At 36.6% G+C, this 22421-nt stretch overlaps 2 protein-coding genes across 2 annotated transcripts in view; one reads left to right on the forward strand and one right to left on the reverse strand.

The window, feature by feature from the left end:
• The window catches only part of LOC149420816 (prolyl 4-hydroxylase subunit alpha-1-like), a 75378-nt gene extending 68731 nt beyond the window's left edge, over nucleotides 1-6647 (reverse strand). Inside the window, exon 1 of the mRNA XM_089635230.1 lies at nucleotides 6405-6647. The gene's annotated coding sequence lies outside the window, so the exon portion shown is untranslated. The remainder of the gene's footprint in view (nucleotides 1-6404) is intronic.
• Nucleotides 6648-7692: 1045 nt separating this feature from the next.
• LOC149420817 (DDB1- and CUL4-associated factor 13) lies at nucleotides 7693-22085 on the forward strand. The gene is made up of 5 exons (XM_089635231.1): nucleotides 7693-7848; nucleotides 8011-8558; nucleotides 10247-10413; nucleotides 11967-12267; nucleotides 20526-22085. The coding sequence occupies exons 1-5, from the start codon at nucleotides 7779-7781 to the stop codon at nucleotides 20775-20777; spliced, it is 1338 nt and encodes a 445-aa protein (XP_089491357.1). The 5' UTR covers nucleotides 7693-7778; the 3' UTR covers nucleotides 20778-22085.
• Nucleotides 22086-22421: the final 336 nt, after the last annotated feature.

Consider the following 22421-nt stretch of genomic DNA (forward strand, 5'->3'; position numbering starts at 1 on the left):
AAAAAATAATATAGGCAAATAAAAATTGTCATCTAAAATTTTGCTTTTCTACTTTTCTTGTTTGCAAAGCTAGTTATAACATCATCAAAATCCAAGTTTCTGGCATTTTCTAAAGATAACATTCCCAAACTTGTTAAACGTTCTTGACCCATTGTGGAACGCAAAAAGTTTTTCACTCTAGACAACAAACTAAAAGATCTTTCTGCTTCCGCAACTGTTACAGGCAGAGTACAGAAAATTCGAATGGCAATTACTACATTAGGGAAGAGATTTGACAGTTTTTGGTTTGAAAGAGTATTTAGTAACTGCAGTGGATTTAAATGTTCTGAAAAGTTTCCTGGTTGAATAGTTTTTAAGTGTTCAATTTCCAAAAGCGTTTCTTCTTCAGATACATCAGTTTTATAGAGATCACGCCAGTTTTTCACCCTTTCTTTTAGTTCTTCTTGAGTCATACTTGGGTATTGCCAAAGAAACTTAAACAATTCATTAATATTGTTGACAGCTTTGTATCTCCGGGTCAAGTTTCCAATGACACTGTCAAACAACACATAAAAAACATTAATTTTAAAGTTCTCTTCTGGGCAATCAATCTGTTTTTCATGACTTTTATCAGCCAAAACTTTTGTCTTTTTTCTTTTTTTTGGGAGTTCTTGTGAAATTCCAATATTTTCAGCTACAAGTTCACACTCTTCTAATATTCTAGTCCACTTAGAACGAAGGGTAGATAGGTTTTCAACTAGGTAAGTGTTGCAAATTGACAACTTCCACGTCCAGAGTTGCTTGTCTCGCTTGCAAAACTACACTCCAGGAGTTTATTTCAGACAACACTTTAAACCATGTCGTAGACATAAGTAGACATTCAAATGTATTCATATACTGTTCAATGCCCTTAATTTCGGCCAAAGTTTGAGGAGTGAGATAAAGCTCTTTAATCTTACTAAGAGCAACTTTCAGTCCAGGAATATGAGCAGCAAAAGGCCGCACGCTATCAACTCTTGCAGACCATCTTGTTTTAGAATGAGAATGAAGCTAAGATTCTGCTCTGCACACCTTTGTATATCCCACTCATATTAGACGCATTGTCGTATCCTTGTCCCCTGCAGTTCTTAAGTAGAATATCGTGCTCTTTAAGTGTAGACTGTATTAAATCTGCGATTGCTTCTCCTGTCTTCTTACTGCAGTCGACAAACTTGAAAAACCTCTCGTTAATTTTGTGAACGTTTTCTTCTCCTTCAAGGTAACGAGTAACATATCGGAAAATAAACACGGTTTGTTCAATATGTGCCGAGTCAGGAGTTGAGTCAACTATGACAGAGAATTATTTTGCCTCATTGATTTCCTTTACAATTGTCTGGACAACTTTGTTTGCACAGCTCAAAATAAACTCATTTTGAATTTCCATTGAAAGGTAATGAACTTGGAGTCGTTTTTTTTCTGCCTGCGATTGTTGTACTTTTGTCAAATGATCGTGCAAAATAGAATCGTAGTGGGCGATAAGCTCTAATATTCCTAGAAAGTTTCCATTTCTAGGGTCACCAACCAAATTTGAGTCTCCTCTTAAAGGCAGCCCTCTTTCGCCCAGAAATAAAATTACATGCAGAATCCTTTTTAAAATAGCCCGCCAGCGGGCAGCTTCTTTTTCAATATCTTCTGTGAGGTGAGTTTTTACATCTGGTTTGTTCTTAAGTAAGCTATTTTCTAAGTTTCGCCACTGAATGTAGCATGATTTGTGATTTGCACTTTTTTCGTGGGGGTTCAGTTGTCATGAACCCTCTTCCAAGAGTATTTATCTCCACTATATCCCTCAGGGTATGCCAATACAGATCTCATTGCCAATGGCAACTTACTAAATAAACGGCATGGAAAGCAATACAAAGCATTTTTAATTTCACTCCAAGCCAACCAATCTCTTTTTACTTGTTCCCCATTCTTTAATGTGCAATATAAAGCTGAGGGAGGGAAATAGTTCCCATCAAAGTCAGTAGGAAAACAGATTGGGAGTTTAAAAAATGTGCCATTGAGAATAGCTTCATTCACATCTTGTATTTGAAAATTCAAATTTTCGTTTAGGCCAATATCATACAATAGAGGCGAAGGCTTGTCGTTGTCAGGGTTTTGTGAGATATTCAGTTCAAACTCATCTACATCAGATTTATCAATAATTAAATTTTCATGGCAAGAAGATGGGAGAGTTTCGTCTGAAACACAACTGAGTATGTTATCAGGCTCCAGCTGGGCGTTAGAATTTGTAAACGATTGGCTCGTGCTAGAACTAGAACAGGAAGAACTTTTAATAAAAAAAACTATCACATGTTTTCTGACCTTTTCTTGACAACGTTTCTCCATCTCCTTTCTTTTCAAGGCCCCTGAGTTGTGCTGATAGCGATAGCTCATTATTAGTGTTATATGAATGAGTCGCTTCGTTCTTCACTTAAAACTTCACAATGACACAACGCCACAACGATCACTTTACTTCAAACAGTTCAAACGAAACACTACTTAACCTGACTAAACCATAAAACCATACCAAACTCAGCGCGCAGCGATTCCGCTATGACTGTCGCCGACGGATTGCCGACGCGACGGTCTGCCGATCGGGTCGGTAGGGCCCGGGGGTGAGTATGAGCGGGGGCGCGGCGGGCGGCTGCATCGCCCCTCCCACAGCGGGCCGGCCGGCATGGCGTGCTTGTAGCTTGAGCTGTGAGTGGCACGCTCTGAGAGCGTGTTCACACACATGCGTGGGATGACGTAATTCAGCATATCGCTCGCCATATATTCCAATTTGGAATGTACGGCGAACGTTATGCCGAAATACGCTATCCCTCGCATATTATAGCTGTGTGCTGTGTGTGAACACGCTCTGACAGTTGGGCCTACGGAGCGTGCGGGCCTGGGCGCCCGGCCCACGTCCGTTCCTAGTGTCATTGGCATTTTTTAGTAAAATATCCGGGCCCCGTCCCGGGCCCCCCTTAGGCCCAGGCCCCAAGTTTCGGACTTGGCTAACGTGCCCTCTCGGCGGCCCTGTGTGTATCTCAGATAAAATAAACAAATCACACTGATTGCTAAAATATGTTCATGTGACCGCCGCAGAAACAATATTTAGCGAATGAGTTTTTCCTTGAAGTTTGTAAGTATAGTCGCACTAAGTAAATGTGCGTTTTTTATTATAAATAGTATCCCCGACGAATAAAACATGTTTATTTTAGTTATATTATTATCATTAAGAGAAAGCTACAAGCCAAAAATGTGTATATTCTTGGTATACCTTATATCGTAGGTAATAGGCATTAAAATCGCTTGACAAACGGAGTCTAGAAACGTTCGATTTCGAGCACAAAACTGGTTTTTATTTATTTTGTAAATAATTTTATAAGAAAGCAAAAAAGTTAATCAAGTGCAACTGTCATAGATAATCTTAGCTATAATACTGTATTTTTTAAAGTTGTTTCCTTTATGCGTTCGTACGTTTCGATTGAAAAAAAATTTTTTTTAGTAGTTTGCATTAATATTTTTTATTTAGTAATTTATTTTTTATTTGTGTTCTACTCAAGCGAAGCGATAGGAAAACCTTCAATTTATCTAAAGCATGTTTTTTGGTATTCATAATTTACACCGATTCGTTATAAAGGCTATCAAAGTAGTGATTTGGCATTAAACTTCGCCTTAATAAAATAAAGGGTATATGTACAGTTCTCTAGGGCCATGCTAAGGATAAGATTTTGAATTGAAAATGTCACTAATTGCCCTTGTTCCAATAAATATAACGGACGAGATGCGGAACTATTATTATTTTGAAGAACACGTGTTCCGACTTCCTTAGGAACCTGGGAGGAGTCTCATTGTATCGGGAGAATCGTGCCGTTTTCAGTCGTTACCATGGTTTGGTCAGGACAACACCGAGGATGCGCCGTCCACACGTTTCTTGAAAATTGTCGTTATTTCGTAGCCAACAAGCGGGCCTTCCGGCTGAAATTTGCGACTTCTTCCTGTGGGGCTACCTGAAGTTAAATGTTTTTCAACATTGGCCTCACACCTCGGAAGAACCCAAGGAAAACTTCAGAAACCACCTTCATCAATTTATGATTGATGCATAAAATGGCATGATGTACCGAATAAAATAAACCACATGTCTGTACGTTGTGCCGTTTTTTCAATAGCAAAACTGCATTGTCTGTTTTGACGCACCCTGTATAACGAAAGGGGTTTAGAGGTAGTAACTATTTATAGGTTTTAATATGCAAGTAGGGTAGGTTAGGTACAACAGAGTTGAGTGTTTCGTGTTGAGATTGAAAGTAGACAATACATGAAAGCATTAAAAACCTATGAATGAATATACCCTGCAGTTTAAAGGTTTTTAACATTAACACCACACTGAAAATAATTTCCCTTTTGGGGATGCTGTGTGGCAGGATACCTGATATATACCGGATAGCGTACCGGAGTTTCCCAGAAAAAATCGAAGTCATGAAAATATATCAATACCTACATGTCATATGAAAATCACAATCGCAATAAATATAGTCTGTGACGTTTGGCAAAAGAATTTAAGAGAAAATGTAGCTTTTTGCAATCATGAAACAATGGTTATAAATTATGACAAAAATTTGCACCCTGTAAAGTTGTATCACTGATAAATAATTATATTATCTTTTGCCACCACATTACCGACTCATTTAAATTGAATCGATTGAATTTCCTGCATTCGACACTTTTTCTTATCCATAATATCACATTGATTGACGCTAGATATTTTATTTTACATTAGCTCCCACACAGGAGGCACAGAGCCCGCATCCCAAATTAAAAGATTAGACGCTGATGTGATCATGTTATTATGCCTATTTTACAGCAACCGCGCATACTGTACTAACCATAAAATGCAATACCTAGTTTGATACACTTTTTAAAAGCTAAAACAGAAATAATTTCACTTAATGTTATCCTTAAAATGTTGTTAAATTCATTTCGAATCGGATCAATGTTTTGTTAAGAATTTTAAAAACAAAACCAATATAAAATGAACCATGGACTGATTAAGGGGGCCGACAGACGTAGCTATAAAAGATCAAAAGTTATTTGGCTTGGCGTATTTCGGCATATCGCTCGCCATACATTTCAATTGGAAATGTACGGCGAGCGATATGCCGAAATACGCCAAGCCAAATATCTTTTGATCTTTTATAGCTACGTCTGTCGGCACCATGACTCGTCGTTAAATCCCTTTTTGAGAGCTTTAACACGTGTAAGTATCATTTTGTGCTTATTATTCACGTGTAAGTATACTTTTGTGCTTATTATTCACTCGAAAAATAATGTGGAAAAAAAACATGTTTTTTTTCAGATTTGTTTCTAAAGTTCAAAAATTCGGAACTAAAAATTATAAAAACTGCACAGGACGAAATGACGACATCTAGAGAAAATTATGTAGGTATATATTTACGAACTTTTTGTGACTATGTAGGCGACCAAAAGAGTAATAACAAACTTTTTTTTACATTGTATCCACATCCCCAGATTGCACAGATAAATTTGTAATACCCACCATTGACTGAAAGGTGTGATTGGACATTTCCCTCCCTGACTATATATACATTATGATAATGTAAGCGGATTCCCAAACAAAAAACGTGAAACATAAAGTGATTTATAAACCAATGAAGGGTTAAAAAAAATTCATGGATTTCTCCGTTTTATTAGTATATTGCTTCGAGCAGAACGACCGCGGTACTCAGTGATTTCAAGGAATGATAAGCGACAGAAATATAGTATAATATTATCTCTAAATAGTTTAAAATAAAGTCGCTATTCGCGTCTGTCTGTTTAGGCGCTTAGTTCTTCTAAACTGCGCAAAGTATTTTGATAAGTTTTTCACAATCATATAAAGATTTTTTTCCGGAAGTTTTCTTATACAAGACATGCATATTATATTTATAGAAAGTAGAGAAAAGTTCATGTTTATCACAAAATTCAAAAATTTAAAAGTTTATTCCAAATCATTAAAAAAAACCGTGCAACGCCGGGTACACGTCAGCTAGTTATGGTATAATCGAAGGACCAAAATATAATTTATTAAATTGATAGTTTTATGGGGTTAATAGTGCAAAAAACTAAAATATATAACACTCAATAACTAAAAAAATTATAAATAATGACTATTGAATTGTTACACACTGCATTTTATCCGATAAAACCAATTTTACTAATAAATATTATTTGTTATGCATTACCAAAGATACTGCAGATAAATATAATGTGGAAGTTCGCTAACTCTAGCCAGAACGAGCTTATTCTGCAAATACTCGCTTATTATAAAATATATGTTATTTAGTAATGTGTGGGTTCCATTCCAAAAGTCTAACAAAACGTTTAATAAGTCCATCTAATGTAAAATAATTCAGACTTACCTTTTAATTAATCTTGATCCAAAATATTTTATTCACTATTTAGATCACCACTTTCGGAAAAAATAATATAATATTAAAACAAACACTGCCAGTGCATTTATTCAATAATATTGTATTTATATTTGGGACCAGAAGCCACATTAGTTTAATTTATACTACGAGACATGATGATATTATTATTATAATACAACAAACTAAAGCTCCACCCAGCATCTGCAAACTGACGTCGAATTTGCACTCTCGAGTTCTCGAATCTGACAAATGTGACAAATTCTCAGTGATGCCATATCCCAAAAATGGAAAACCATGTTTCAGGGATAGAAAAACTATGTTAAAAAACCCTGTTGTGTAGGATAAAAACCTTTATGAAAGCTTTTTATTGTGATTTAAATAAGAAGACAACGATACCAACGGATATTATCTTTTCTTATTTAAGAAACAAACCTTTTTTTATATTTATGATCTTAGATTTTCACGGCTAAAAATATTATCACGATTTATTTGCTATCATCTTGTATCATTTGCCCTAATTATGGACACTGTAAAGCTGTCCGAAAAGTTAGCTTAATAAGGAGTTAGCTCAACACTGCACAGTACCCTAAAAAATCAATTTGTGATTTTACTTTACACTATGGAAAAGAGGTTTTTGTAAAAAAAAAACACACCTTACAAATAAAAATATTTTTATGGCTGTCAAGTTTTATTTGTACAACTCCATTTTAAATTGCATAGTTTTTTCTGTACATTTTACAGTAGGTACATAATTAAATGTACAGGACATTATATTTATTACATTATATTATTTATTATTCACGTAGATAATAACTAGATTAGGACATTTTGAACGTGAACTTGGTTTGTACTAAAGTTAAGAAACTACGTTCCTGAATTCGTAACTTCCCCCACTTGACCTATGCTAAAGAATCATACTATTATTTCACTCAAAACTTAAAAGTACATATCATTTAATTATAAATTACCCAAAAAACCATGAAAACGTGGTAAAAACTATGCGTCTGGCAGCACTGTAAGTTCTTGGAAGAATAGACAATAATATAAGCAAATCAGATTTTTTTTAAAAATCTAGATAGTAAATAAATTGCAAAAAATAGGAAATATACCTACTATTTATGTAAAGTAGTGGAGTTTTAGAAATATGTATGTAATAATAATATATTTTATAATAGGAACAAAAAATATATTTTGGGAAGTTGTCCACATGGAGAAGAGTAGTGAAGTTTTTTAATCGAACATTAAATTGTCTATTGTTTATTTTGACAGAAAAAGATTTCCTCGTGTCGAGCGTGTCGAGTCTCGTGGTAGTAAAGTTGTTGTTATTATATTGCTAAATGTCATAAAAACCGATCAATCAATATGAAAGTCAAAGTAATTAGCAGAAATCCAGATGAATACATCCGTCAGACCAAACGAGACATTCACAGAGGTAAAAATAACTTTAATATTGACAGTCGCATGTCAAGAAAAACAATATGCATAATATTTATTTGTATGTTTATTATTAAATGAAGCGGGTAAACGTTGAATTTTAGTCTTTATATTCTTATAAACTGTGTTTTCTAATTATTATTTTGATTTTTGTGTGCAGTTCCACGTAATTACGACCCAGGGCTGCATCCATTCGAAGCTCCAAGAGAATACGTCCGAGCCTTGAACGCTACCAAATTGGAGCGCGTATTCGCTAAACCTTTCATCGGATGTCTGGATGGCCATTCCGACGGAGTGTCCTGCATCGGCAAGCATCCCACCAGACTATCAGTTACAGCTAGTGGAGCTTTTGACGGAGAAGTGAGACTCTGGAATCTCCCTACACAAAGATGCACTAGAAATTTCATAGCCCATGATGGCTACGTTAGACAAATTTGTTTTCTGCCCGACGGGGATAGATTTATAACGATCGGTGATGATAAAACTATCAAGACTTGGAGTGTTGAGGGTCCGGAAGAGGGGAAGGCGGAAGAGCCTATTGACACAATCCTGAGCAGGACGATGGTGACGGGGCTATCACACCACCGCAGTGAGCCCTTGTTTGCCACTTGCGGCGAGATCTGCCAGCTGTGGGAGGAAACACGCAGCGAACCTGTCAGGACCTTCCAGTGGGGTGTTGACAGCTTGCACCACGTCGCTTTTAATCAGGTACTTTTTTCACTATGATACAAAGAATGAAAGCTGGCAACACTGTTTGAGATTTTATTTAACAGCGATGCGTGATATTAAAACTGTTTTAGTTTTACGAGTTACATTAGCCCTTAGGATACGACCAACTACAATAGCAGTTCAGTGAAATCATGTGCAGTGTAAAGAGGTAGGTTTTAGAAGTTTTGAACACATTTCAATATTGTCCATGAAAATTCCTAAGTAAAAAACGTTGACATTGTAGATGCCTGTCAATTATTTGAAATATAATTTTCAATATTATATTTGGCTTTGAGATATTTACAAAATATTAGCCGTCTTCTAAGGGTTAGTGGAATCAATTGTATAATCTTTTAAGAAATTTATTGTATCCTACACTCAGTTATCAATTTTACATGACCCTGTAACTAATCAAGTTAATTATTAAAATTTTAATTACTCTAATGTTTAATTTGTATTGCACTTCAAAACTTCAGAAATATTTCAACTAACCAATATTATTTCCAAGAGGTTATTTTTTTTAATTTAAGTGTTTTGTATATCCTTTGGATATTTTCAATTTCTCTATCCTTCATAGTATTTATCCCAACAAAAGCTTCTGCACCATTATGGGATGACAATTTTAATCAGTTGTCTTACAGATTTCAGTGTTAATGAGAATTTAGCCCCGTTCGTTCGTGTGGCGTTCCTCAATGAATAATAAGTCCTTCAATGAAAATTTTCTGTTATTTATTGTGGTATAACTAACACATCTGTAACGGACGTACTGCTCCGGGATCGGACGCGGTCACCCATGTTAAGATCGCCCATGATCTACATCATCTATCTATTAAATATACTACTAATTAAATATACTGCCGAAATATAAAATGTAAATGTATGTAAAATTATGTGAAATTGTAATGTAAACCCTAAGAAATTGTTATAATAAATGAAACGTCGGAGCTTGGCGAGAGGAATACGGGCAGGAAATTGCAGAGTGTGAGAGCTGGTGAAATAAAATGACATTTAATTCGGGCACGATTGTTAGACTCGTGCCAAAATGTAGTGGGAAGCCGTGCCGTGCGCCATGCGCCGTCATAGCGTCACAAATGACTGGTGGTACGCCGTCATTACGTCCCACGGGCACGGTTCTGAGGATCGTGCCCAAACAAAGGAAGGCCGTGGTCACGTTCGACCACGGAACGAAATTACCGGCCGAGCGGGGGTATACGGACAGGCGGAGCGCCGCTGTCGCGCCACAACACGGCTCTCGATTCCAAGAATCAAAGAGAAAGCGTGAGCTGTGTGAGAGTGGGACCGCCGCCGGCGGCCTATAAAGCGGGCACAAGCCCCTCAGACGCCAGATCTCCAGAAACCACCACCAGCTCTACACCTCTCTCTCTGCTCTGCCCTCTACCTCGCTCAGACTTCTGCTTCTACTCGCCTTCTTTCACTCTGACCCCCGCCTCACCCTGGACCACGGACTTGCCTACCCCTTCGGACCAGACTCGGAATCAGCTCAAGAACAAGCGACAAGCGATCGGACCAGCTCTACAGCGGCTACAGAGACGGCCCCATTCTACCCCTCCACGCCACTGAAGGACGACGCCTTCCGCCTCCACAGATTGGGATCACCGGCCCCATTTACAGTCTTGTGTGTCACACGATTACGTCTGATACAACATCTGTGTTTTTAACTTTGTTAGGTGGAGAAGCACCTGCTAGCCTGTTGCGCCAGCGACCGCAGCATCATCCTCTACGACAGCCGCGAGGCGGGGCCCGTGCGGAAGGTGGTGATGGAGATGCGCTCCAACGCCCTCTGCTGGAACCCCATGGAAGCCTTCATCTTCACCGTGGCTAATGAGGATTACAAGTAAGCATTAAATTACTATCTTTATTTCCTGCATCACAAAAAACATTAAATTTAATCACTGAAGACAATAAAGGCTCTCAAATGAAAGAAGATCTTGGGAATCGCTTGTAGAAATATCAATAGATGTCACACATTAAAATAAAAATAGAAATATTTGTCCAAGACCCTCTTTAGATTGCAATTAATTAATTCGGGTAGAATCTTGTAATCATATATAAGCAGCCAAACAAAATATGCATTATATGAAAATGAATGCTGATGAATAGCTCAGTGGTCAGAGCATCTCCCTGGCAAAGAATAGCCTGGGTTCAATTCCTAGATGTGACTGAATCTTTTCTGTTTCACATCTTTCGTTTGAGAGTTCTTAAGTCGGAAACACATTATTAAAACCCGACGCGACCCGATGAAACGCGATGCGTGTTGAGTCGAATCAAATGTATTGTTTTCTTATGACCAGAATCACACTATGAACACCCGACATGGCGTCGCGTCGGATGTTCATAGTGTGATTCTGGTCATAAGAAAACAATACATTTGATTCGACTCAACACGCATCGCGTTTCATCGGGTCGCGTCGGGTTTTAATAATGTGTTTCCACCTTTAATATTGTCTTCAATGATTAAATATTACAGTTTTAGTTTCATTTTATTGTGATTTTTTATTACATAGCTCGCCTCACTAGACTAAGTCTGTTCTGAGGCAAGTTAAAATTTGAGGTTTTACTCATTAAGTAATTCCACTATAAAAACGAAAACATTAAACCGTGAAAAATAGAGCAAAACTGATCATTCATTTTATTCTTTAGAAGATACACCTGCAATAAGAAGTATGTATCAGTTGAATCTAGTGACCATTTCTAACATTGATGTGAATGAAATGGATTTGAACATGGGCACATGTGTTTGCAAATATGTAGGTCTCTAACAAATTACTGGTTGATTTATTTAAGTATTTGAAACTTGAGTTTGATGCCATAACTTTTTTTCACAAGATTAGCATTCTAATGAAACGGCAAAACTATAGGGAAAAATAACTTCATTTTTAACACTTATTTTTACATCGCTTCCTGGTTTTAACATGCGAGGAATCGAGTATGCTGTCAATTATAAAAGTTTGCAAATTTTTCTCAGAGCAGTTTATATTTTATCTCGACGGCCTCCATGGTCGAGCGTTAAGACTCTCGACTAACAATCCGAAGGTCGCAGGTTCAAATCCCGACGTGCGCAAGTAAATTTTATTTGATCAATTTGTGTTGTGAACCCGCACCTTCTGATGTCCGGTCAGGTGCTCTGGACCACTGAGCTACTAACTAATTTAAACCATAAAATAATGATTATTTAATTGTTTTGCCTTTAATATTGAGTGTCTCTGAATTATTTATTTTGCCACAGCTTTTCCATGTACATACTAGTGATGACATTAGTATACAACCCACCTACCACTGAGTTAAAGAAAAGTCTGTACTCTCATACTAATTTCATTTCAGATTGAACTCACAAGTCTGTTTGAATACTTGTAATATTAATAATAAAATGAATGCTATCTATTTCAGCTTATACACATTTGACACCCGCTACCTTAAAAACCCCATCAACGTGCACAAGGACCACGTGGCGGCCGTCATAGACCTGGACTACTCCCCCACCGGCAAGGAGCTGGTGTCCGCCTCCTACGACAAGACGCTCCGCATCTTCGAGTCGCTGAAGGGCCACTCCCGGGACGTCTACCACACCAAGCGCATGCAGCGCCTCACCTGCGTCAGGTGGTCCCTCGATAACAAGTACCTGCTAAGCGGCTCCGACGAGATGAACATCAGGATATGGAAGGCTAAAGCCTCGGAGAAACTTGGGGCTGTGAGTATTATATCATAAATACTAATTTCGGCTGTCTATGGTTGTAAATATAGATAAAATAATATCACGGCGTTATGATGATAAACGTAGTGTGTCATAAGTGACCAATAAATGTAGTGTATCGTATCTGAAAATAACACATGGTAATTTTATGGTGAAAATGTGCTCTTTATCTGTGAGGGAGTAATTTACGTTATTGTCAGAGTATTAGTAATACTTGTTTGGTTCAAGGAGTTGAGGGCCCCCAGCAAGGCGGGGTTGTACAGTGCCGGTGACTATCTCTGTAGGTCGGCAAGATGGACTACTCAAGTTCAGGCGTGGATCATCAATCGGGCTTATGTTTCTGGACCTACCTTTTGCTAGAAAGGGTTCATGTTGCATTCAGTTACCAAATGAGAAAAGTATTGTGATACATCGGGTTTAATACATCGAGCAGTACAGGGCGTCACAATATGGGACAGATATTAGTAGTATTAAACAACACAAAACATGAGTGGTAAATATCTTAGCATTATCCTATCTAATTTCTCTCTGGGCTCCGGGGTACTGAAGTTAATATTACGGCAAGACAATACACAAGACACAACAGGGAAAAACAGGTTAATAGCGAACTCACGTACATCTTGAGTATTGCGTTGGTTGTGATTTAGGCAATCCCTCGAGTCGGCCAGGCAGGTAAAAATGGTCTACCTGTCGTCAGGTATCGGCTATGTCCTTGGTTTATTCAAATAAGATGAAAGAGGAGATATACAAAAAAAAATCTATCTTATAATTAGATAAATAGTTTGTAAAAAGTTTTATATTAACGCAAGAAAATAATAGTAATAACCACAGACATAGGAATTAATAGACGAGAAGATAATGGCGAGGGGTAAAATCAACTGTTGAAGAACGAAGGGAGTGAAGCTGACTGTGATTCGTCAATAAATCAATCTGACAGTAAATAGGCATCTCGCATTATAATATCACCATTTACTTCTTAAAAGTAAAATCTGCTTTTGAATGAATAGACATTTTTACATGGGAGCGCAAATTACTCGCCACGTTATGAACAAATTTGCGAAGTCCAAATTCGGCAAAAAAATTCGGTTCTATTTTCAGAGTCGAATATTTCGTTTAAGTATTTAGTTAAGACACTTTTATAAATGTTCATAATTTACTACCCAGCAACCAACCAGCTTTGTGTTTCGCGTCCAGACGTTTCTCGATGTGATAGTAACAACTGATTCATATTATACGATGTGAATGTGCTTAAAATAAAGTAAAATAATGCTTATATATGGAATGTAATACGACAATTGGGTTTATTCTCTTTTTCACATCTATTTTTACAAGTTTTCATAGTACAAGTCAACATTTTGCCGTGTTATTTCGTAAAATGAACCGATGATGCCTCGACCATAGTTCGCACAAGAATGATGACGTCACGTTTTCAAATTTCACTTGAGGCCATACGCGAGCACAGCCGGCTCCAATGGAACCGGTATGGGGAGTGGGGATAATACGCTTTTAATCACTTAGGGCAGGTCTACTAATATTCATATGTCTATGGTAATAACGTTTGGATCATTTCTATAGGGCCGGTCTGATTTTTTTTTCCAATGAAAAGTTTCAAGTTTTATGAGAAATTTCCTTCCATAAATATTCTGTCACTGTCTAAAATTTAGCAATCGTTCAACGACACCTGGAGTTTAATGCGTTGGAATTACATTTTTCAGCGTTTAAAATTCGTGAATTTTTCGTCGTACTTATCGCTTCTTTACTAAAATCGTCAACAGTATTTTTTCTGATGTGGAAGTTGTTTCTCTGTCAAAATTATGCACCACCTCTCATAGTTTTTGTATGTCTTCCCTTTAAATCTTCGAGATGCTGGTAACTGATATACCAGTAGCCTCACTTGCTGAATGAAGAACGACGTGGTCCAAACAATATTTTTTAGTAATTTTAATTTTAAGTGCTTGCGACAAGAGCTTGTCTATGTAAACGTCATCCAGAACAGTCGGAACGAAATGAGGTTGAATTATCAATTTGATATGAAATATCGTACAAAACGTTATTTATGATATGAAACTGGCTTCATGAATTTAATATTATTCACCACCAAGCTTGTAAGTCAAAAAGTAACATCGATTTATTTATTTCTATGCGGCGCATTTATAAAAACCAACAAAGTGGTGTTAATTAATTTAAAAATGATATCTCTTGTGCTCAATCCAGGGCACTCATCTCTGAATACATAGTAAATAATATTGTAGGTACCTATCATGAGTTCGCTGATAGGTAATAATAATATTATGAGTCGATGTACGTGAATCAAATATTTGAGTTAAGAGTCGGACATTTGTGAGAGTCAGTAATTTGTGAAATAAAACAGATTGATCAAATAAAATTTACTTGCACATGCCTGGATTTTAATCCGCGACCTCCAGCTTGCTAGTCAAGAGCCTTACCCCTCGACCGCAGAGGCGGTCATCGTACCTAGCAAATATTTGTGAACATTTTCATAACTCTATTGTTTTAGAATAACACGAAACTGGGCTGCACTAAATTATTATTATTATCGATTTTTTGTAATCACTTCAAACTGCTGTGTGCACGGGTAAAGCGACAAATCTAAATAGGTACCTAGCTCGATCTATGAATTGTATACATAATAATAATATAAAAGTATAAAGATTAGTTATTAATTATATATTTTTTTTTTTTTTTTAAATTCCGATTTAGTTGTCCGGGTTAAATCTTCCCCAAAGGAAAAACTTAACCCTTCCACTCACTTTTCCACAAATGATCATCTAGTCAATCAACATTATGTAAGTGCATTATACAAGCAAAATAAATACAAAACAATACAAGAACAACACGTCAACTCACCAGAGATCAAATGGGAAAATAATTCACCGACTCCAGATATTTTCATATCAGAGGGTTCGGCTCGGTAGAACTTCTAACAGGGCCTATAAATCCTACTGATCCCTCAACATAAATATTTAAAAAATCTTTTGTTATCCTACATGTATTCAAAATGACCGACTTTTGCATCTTTATATATAATTTTTTTGATTTATTATTTTTATTATTATTATTATATTATAATTATTATTATATTCGTTATTTCGGCTACTAGCATTATACCTAGCTCTCTAATTAAAAATTTAGGCGTATTAGATCTATCAAAAAAATTATATATAAAGATGCAAAAGTCGGTCATTTTGAATACATGTAGGATAACAAAAGATTTTTTAAATATTTATGTTGAGGGATCAGTAGGATTTATAGGCCCTGTTAGGAGTTCTACCGAGCCGAACCCTCTGATATGAAAATATCTGGAGTCGGTGAATTATTTTCCCATTTGATCTCTGGTGAGTTGACGTGTTGTTCTTGTATTGTTTTGTATTTATTTTGCTTATATAATGCACTTACATAATGTTGATTGACTAGATGATCATTTGTGGAAAAGTGAGTTGAAGGGTTAAGTTTTTCCTTTGGGGAAGATTTAACCCGGACAACTAAATCGGAAGTTTAAAAAAAAAAAAAAAAGTAATTTTGAAAAAAAAACCAACATTCTCTTCAGCATCACTGTTCAAAATTTTCGAAGTACCAAACAATTGAAGACCTCTATAAAAAAGATGCAATATTACAAATATATAAAGAAACTGTAATAAAAAAACTTAAATTTATCTCATCCTTAAGGCATAATTTTAACATCCAAATTCCTCTATTTTCAACACAACAAATGCACAATAATTACATTTACAAAGGCATAAGATATTTTAATAGTCTTCCCGAAGAAGTGAAAAAAATACCAGATTTTATTTTATTCAAAAAGAAGGTCAAATTTATCTTTAAAAAAAATTAATATCACCTATCAAATGTTATAACTTCAATTCATGTTACAACCAAAATTAACGTCACAATCCTCTTTTAAGTTTATACTTATTGTACTGTATTTATGTTAATTAGTGATATAAACGTGAAATAATTGTCAAATAACTCCTACGCCAAGCTCAAGAGCTAGCACTCTTCATTGGAGTAGAAATTCAATAACTTATGTTTTTCACTATTACCTATGATCACCTAATTTTATGTACAATGTAACAATGTTATAAGTTAAACAATAAAAAATAAAAAAATTAATAATATATTTAACATAATATTCCTTGCACTGAACAATATTTGAACATTTATAAAACGAATATATTATCAGAATCAAAAAATCATTTCATGCAATCTTTTGACCTTTTTGCTACAAACGTATTTAACTACTTTAAGAAACATAAAACAAATGTGCTGAAAAGCTGGCCTGATGAAACTATATCTTGACCGCTTTTACGCACGAGTATGTCTAATTCTAATGTAAGCCGGGAGTACCTACCTATATTACAGGGTGCGTTTTTCAGCTACCAGTATCACTAACATAAATGGGATGAAAAATAACTACTTTTGCTAATGTTAATAATACTTTGATAATACTGTTATATGTGATATAACAATGATTTAGGTATTTGCGCCAATCTCATTTTTAGTAATAAATAATAAAATAATATCGGTAGTTTTCGAGTGGGGCATGCAAACAGATTGTATGAGAATTGTTGCTTTCGTTTCCACACTTGGAATAAAAAATGTCATTTTGCTGTCTGATGATGTTTTCTTTCAATTCAAAACTAAAATATTTACAATGACAAAGTCATTGTCTCTACCCAGATTTTTAAAGTGTCTTGCACTTTTTCTTATAAACAATTTGCCCATGTTATACACACAAATTATTTAATTTGATTGTGTCAACTTTTAATTACTAGTATAAGTATATTACTGTCAAACTTGTTGTGAAATCAGATATGAGCGCATCAGCAGAATGCTGCCTGCTCTGCACATAATAATAATAAGTCTGTTTTATTAAGGTCTATAGTTCGGATCTCACATTTCCAGCACACCAGGGTTGATAGTGGGACTGCCTTAGTGGAGGGCGTAGGGTGTATACCCGCTTCCATTTTTGCCACAATAAGTGACTTGCTTAAGTGCAGTGCATAGGGTGCGTACTAGCCTGGAGCACGGATGTATGAAAAAAAAAAAATTTATGATTCAGAGTTCTAAGAGGGGGGGATTTGTGCCTTATGTTAAAATAAAAATACGTGGGATTTTTCATTTCATTTAATTAAGATCTTCTGCCTCCGCATTGACCCCAAAAATTGAAAATTAGGGTAAACAAGTTAAAAGTTTATAAGGCGATACATTATGATTAATTTAGTGGTAAGTAGGTGTTAAATGATAAACAATATATATTAAGATGTTTATTAAGGCATCGCTCTAAAAAAAAAATTGAAACATAATTATACATTTATAATTTAGGTTTAAAATCCTTTTTTAGTTTAAAATTTAGGTATTTTGTTCAGCGATTCCAGCCTGGCATCACCTAGCCGCGACTTTCTTGTACACTGAGAAATGGAAGCTTCTGTTGTAGTCTTTACAGCTCTTGAAATTTGAAACAAACTTGAAAAATTATACATTTATTATTGAGGTTTAAAATCCTTTTTAGTTTCAAATTTAGGCATTATGTTCCGCGATTCCAGCTTGGCATTTATGGCATCTAGTCGCGACTTTCTTGTGCACTGAGAAATTGAAGCTTCTGTCGTATTCTTTACAGCTCTTTCAACAGCTTGAGTATGGCAGGGAAGCCTTATAAACAATAGTTCGCTTTCGCCACCAGATTCCACGATATTCTGAATTTTCTGGTCCGATAAGTTTTTCAAAATCGGTGGTTCGGTTAAGTTTTCCTGCCAATTTATTAAATCAATATATGTAGAAGCATTGAAATCTATCAATGGCACTTGAAACATTCTAGGTGTTGGAGGTTGAGCAGTACTGCGTGCCTTTAGTATGCGGCGGGCTGCCAGCTCTCTAACATGTTTTTTATCATCTGTTATCATTGCAAGTAGAATCCCTTCAGGATGCGCAAAGTAGCCGTTTCTTTGGATAGCAGGATTTATAATTTTTTTTAGAGTTTCTGGCAGATATCTGGAGGCCTTAATGATATTGAACAGATGACGCGTGCCATCTTTGCATGATGGTTTATTTTTAATTGAGAACCAAGATGGTGCGTAAGCTTTGACCACAAAAGTAGCCAGAGTTTTCAAATTTTCAGATGGTTCTTCAGTAGATACATACAAACGTAGTATTCGGTTAGCACGCGTGATCCAACGGGCATGTGATAGTTTTCCTGGAGATTTATTGCCTAGGTCTTCTGGAAATTCACCTGAAATTACCGCCGAGACAATTTTATGCAAGTACTGTTGGTCTGAACTCAGATCTTTGGCCTTTTCTGGTAGCATTTGACCTTCGATGCGTTCAAATTTTTTAACAGGAAGCTTTTCACAGGTTTCCAGTGATTTTCCCAGTGGACCAATATAAGATTTAGGTCCCGAAGTACACCCATCGAGATGAAGAAACAGATGTCTCAAAGGCAGTTCGTTCATGTGAAGCAAAAAAATTATCCACTGAAGTGGTTTTTGTAGCTTTTTCTCAAGCAGTCTTATAATTCCAGCATACTTTCCAGTATTTACATTCGTACCATCGCAACCAATTGCCAAAATTCTATCTTGGGAAACTTCTTTATGTAACAGAAACCCTGCTATCGCGGTTTCTATTCCTTTTGCTGTCCCAACATCAGGTACCACGTATCCCATGTAAATGGATCCCGGCTCTTGAATTAGTGAGATAATATGTTCCTCCACAACCATAGTCCTGTAGCATTTACCGCCTTTTTTAACAATATTCAAAGTTTTGTCTTTTTTCCCGTCAAAGTATAAGGCCAAAAGCTCTGTAATTGTTGCATTTTCCGTTATTTTTTCTCTAGTTTTAGTTCTCTCTCTTCGTAACTTGTGCCGATCAATGATCTCAACATCAGACCCAATGTCGAACAAAACAGATGATGCTATTGCTGCAGCTGCTCTCTCAGACACTCCATACCTATCACATGTCTTCGATAACGTAGGAAAATTAAGCGTCGATTTTTTTTTTTTCTTTTTAATAACGCCTTTGATCATTGAGCAATCAGATTTTCTGTCTCTGATGATGTCGCTGAAGAAATACTAGCATTTAAATCAGCTAACGTTGAAGTGCTTAAGGATGTGTTTCGGCGATTCTCTCGTTCATGGTTCCTTTTTAGAGTTTTTTGCATGTTCTTTGTAGCAGTTACGTCGATTCCGCTGATTACCATTATCCGAGACGTTCTTTGATCGGTCAAAAAAGTTTGCTCTCGTTTAGGAACCTTTTAACCTTAGGACAGATACATTGAGCGAATTCTTTGCACTTGCATGCTGAAATATCAAAAAGTATCTTACTTCTTTGCTGAAAACTATTTAACTCGTCCGGGGAGAGCCTCTTGATAGATTTGAGTAGATTTTTGCACTTTAGATGATATGCTTTCAACATTTGAATGATCCTTGTTCGCGTCACTGTAAGAATAGATGCCGTTTGCAATAAATTTTCACGTTACTATGTCTGCTATCTCGCCAAAAATTGGTTCTTTTGCAGTTTCTAATTGCAATTTCAGTTGATGTCTCGTCCACTCATAGTATTTCACTACATCTTCATAAGTAGGTAGAACGTTTTCTTTCATCTCACAAACATCACCAAATAGAGGACATTTGAATACACTCCGAGTTCTTTGCATGGTTGCAACGAAAGATTATCGAACGTATTTTTAACAATAAACGAGCGTGCGACTGATCCGAGCCACGAACGTTAGAGCACTGACGACGCGCGACTCGAGACGCGACAAGTGCAAGCAAGCTCAGTATCACCTCCCGCGCTTCCTCTCTCCCCTTATTTAAATTATAAAACACAAATTCGAACTTCTTTTTATTTTGTGTCAAATCTATATTACACCAAGTAAACTTTCTTGATAAAAATAGGTAGGTATGTTTATTCAAAAATATCGTACATAAACATTACTTCAAATTAGAGTGTAAAACCGATTATTTTCATAAATTCGATGCCGTTGCGGAGGCAGTTACCCTAAACCAAATGGTATAATATTTTACATGGCTTAAATTAAACCTAAAAGGCACCAAATTTTGACTCTTACATTACCGTCCAGTGAAAAAAAAGATTTCACTCCACTCTAGTGCGTACCCGATTCCAAGTGTTTAAGTTCAAAATCATAAGTGACCTACCCCATGTTGGACATATTTGGGGAAGCCAGTAAAGGACACATTGTCAAAATAAACATGAATTAATTTTTTTTAAACTCTTGTTTCCAGTTAAAACCGCGTGAAAAGGCGGCCATCAACTACGGCGATGCGCTCAAGGAGAAGTTCGCCAGCCACCCGCAGATCAAGCGCATCGCTCGCCATCGCCAGGTGCCGCGCCACGTGTTCAATGCGCACCATGAGCACCGCGTCATCCGCGACAAGAACAAGCGCAAGGAGGCCAACCGTCGCAAGCACAGCAAGCCCGGCAAGGTGCCGCACGTGCCCGAGCGGATGAAGCACGTCGTCAAAGAGCATGAATAGGCGCCCCACATATATATATATAGATAATCTTTGAAAAGTTTACGGCAGATCAATTGAGATTTAAAGGTTCAGATAAAACTGCTATGTAGTAAAATTAATCTTTTAAATGCTAGATTTTTAGTGCAATCTATCCCACTGTGCAGAACATTTTTAAACAATGTAAATATGTGTTTTAGTAATATTTCATGGATCACATGAAGTTATGCGACATGCCCATATGGGGACAACCATCGATGGATCACTTATTATGTGACAGACACCACGGTTCACGTTAAATGGTATTCAATACTCAAATTATTCTAATTTTACCGTAAGCTCCAAATTTGGTATCATATTTATCACCTTATGGAGTAGTAGAATAATTAGGGGAAAAAAAACATACTGTTATAATTTGAAATATTGTATTATTTTGTAATAAATAAAAATACTTTAAAAGGGTTCCATGATAATGAAAGACAATAACAATTCAACGCACCTTTGGAAAGTGATATAAAGTCATTAAAAGAGATGAAAAAAAAACTAACCTATAAACCTAATTTTTGTTTTTTTCATGACCTTATGGCCAGCGCCACACTTGACGGAAATTCTGTTGCGTAACTTCAGCGGGAGTCAATCCGTTACCATACTTTGCAGCCACACTGAATATTCAGTGGCGGATTATCAGTCGACTCTATTTTGCACTTCGATAATAAATCGTTCAGTGTCGAACGTCCTGTGCGTGCGTCGTCGCCGCGTGTTATCCGCCGAATGTGGCGCGATGCATACAAATACTTGGAATGCATCGTTGCCGATCTTCCGCCGACGGAAGATCGGTGCGCGGAGGACGGAGCAGACGCGAGAGTCGGCGGTCCGCCACGGAGCGACCGATCTTCAGCAACGGAACGACCGATCTTCCGCGTAGTGTGCCCGCTATTTGTAATTTATATGCAATTACATGTATTGGCGTTCCGTCGCGAAAGATCCGCGACGGAATTTCCGTCAAGTGTGGCGCTGGCCTTACACTCTTCAAAAGTGTGTTGAATTGTCACTGTCATGAGTAATCAACCATTAAATTTGTGCGAGATTTATTTATTTTTTTATTCATTAAAACTAACCCCATATGGGCTTTTACATTTTTTTACTATACATATCTGTAAAATATTGAATTAAAAAATAATGTATTTTTGTAAAGTTGTCTCACAGTTTAGGATGATATTATGTATCATTAAATCTTGATGTCTGCCAAACTTTCTCAATTATTTATTGCTAAATGTTCTACTGTGTATAATAATATGACTTACTAAATAATAAAATGGTTTTCTTTTTAAATGACTGGTTTAATTATCATGATAAATTTTTTGGGTTATTATGCCGTGATGCGTTTCTTCATTCTTTAGCCAATGTGTTACAGTGTCGGCTATCTCGTGTGGCTTACATCCTCGGCGGGCTGGTCTCCTGTCCTCTTCATCGTCACTTCTCGATGACAATCAGAGACACGGACTTTAGGTTTCACGTCCAGCCGATGCGAGCGAAGAAGTTGACGAACCGTACGGTGTAAATCAGCCAGCCGTCCCCGGAGGATGCATCGAGTGAGTGTGTTGGATAAATTAATAAACACGCACACATAAGTTAATACCATTTGGTGAATGTTGTATAGCTGAAGAG

This window comes from Hesperophylax consimilis, chromosome 9 (assembly GCF_061612785.1).
Source record: "Hesperophylax consimilis isolate HC1 chromosome 9, BYU_Hcon_1.0, whole genome shotgun sequence".
In the NCBI taxonomy this organism is placed as follows: Eukaryota; Metazoa; Arthropoda; class Insecta; order Trichoptera; family Limnephilidae; genus Hesperophylax; species Hesperophylax consimilis.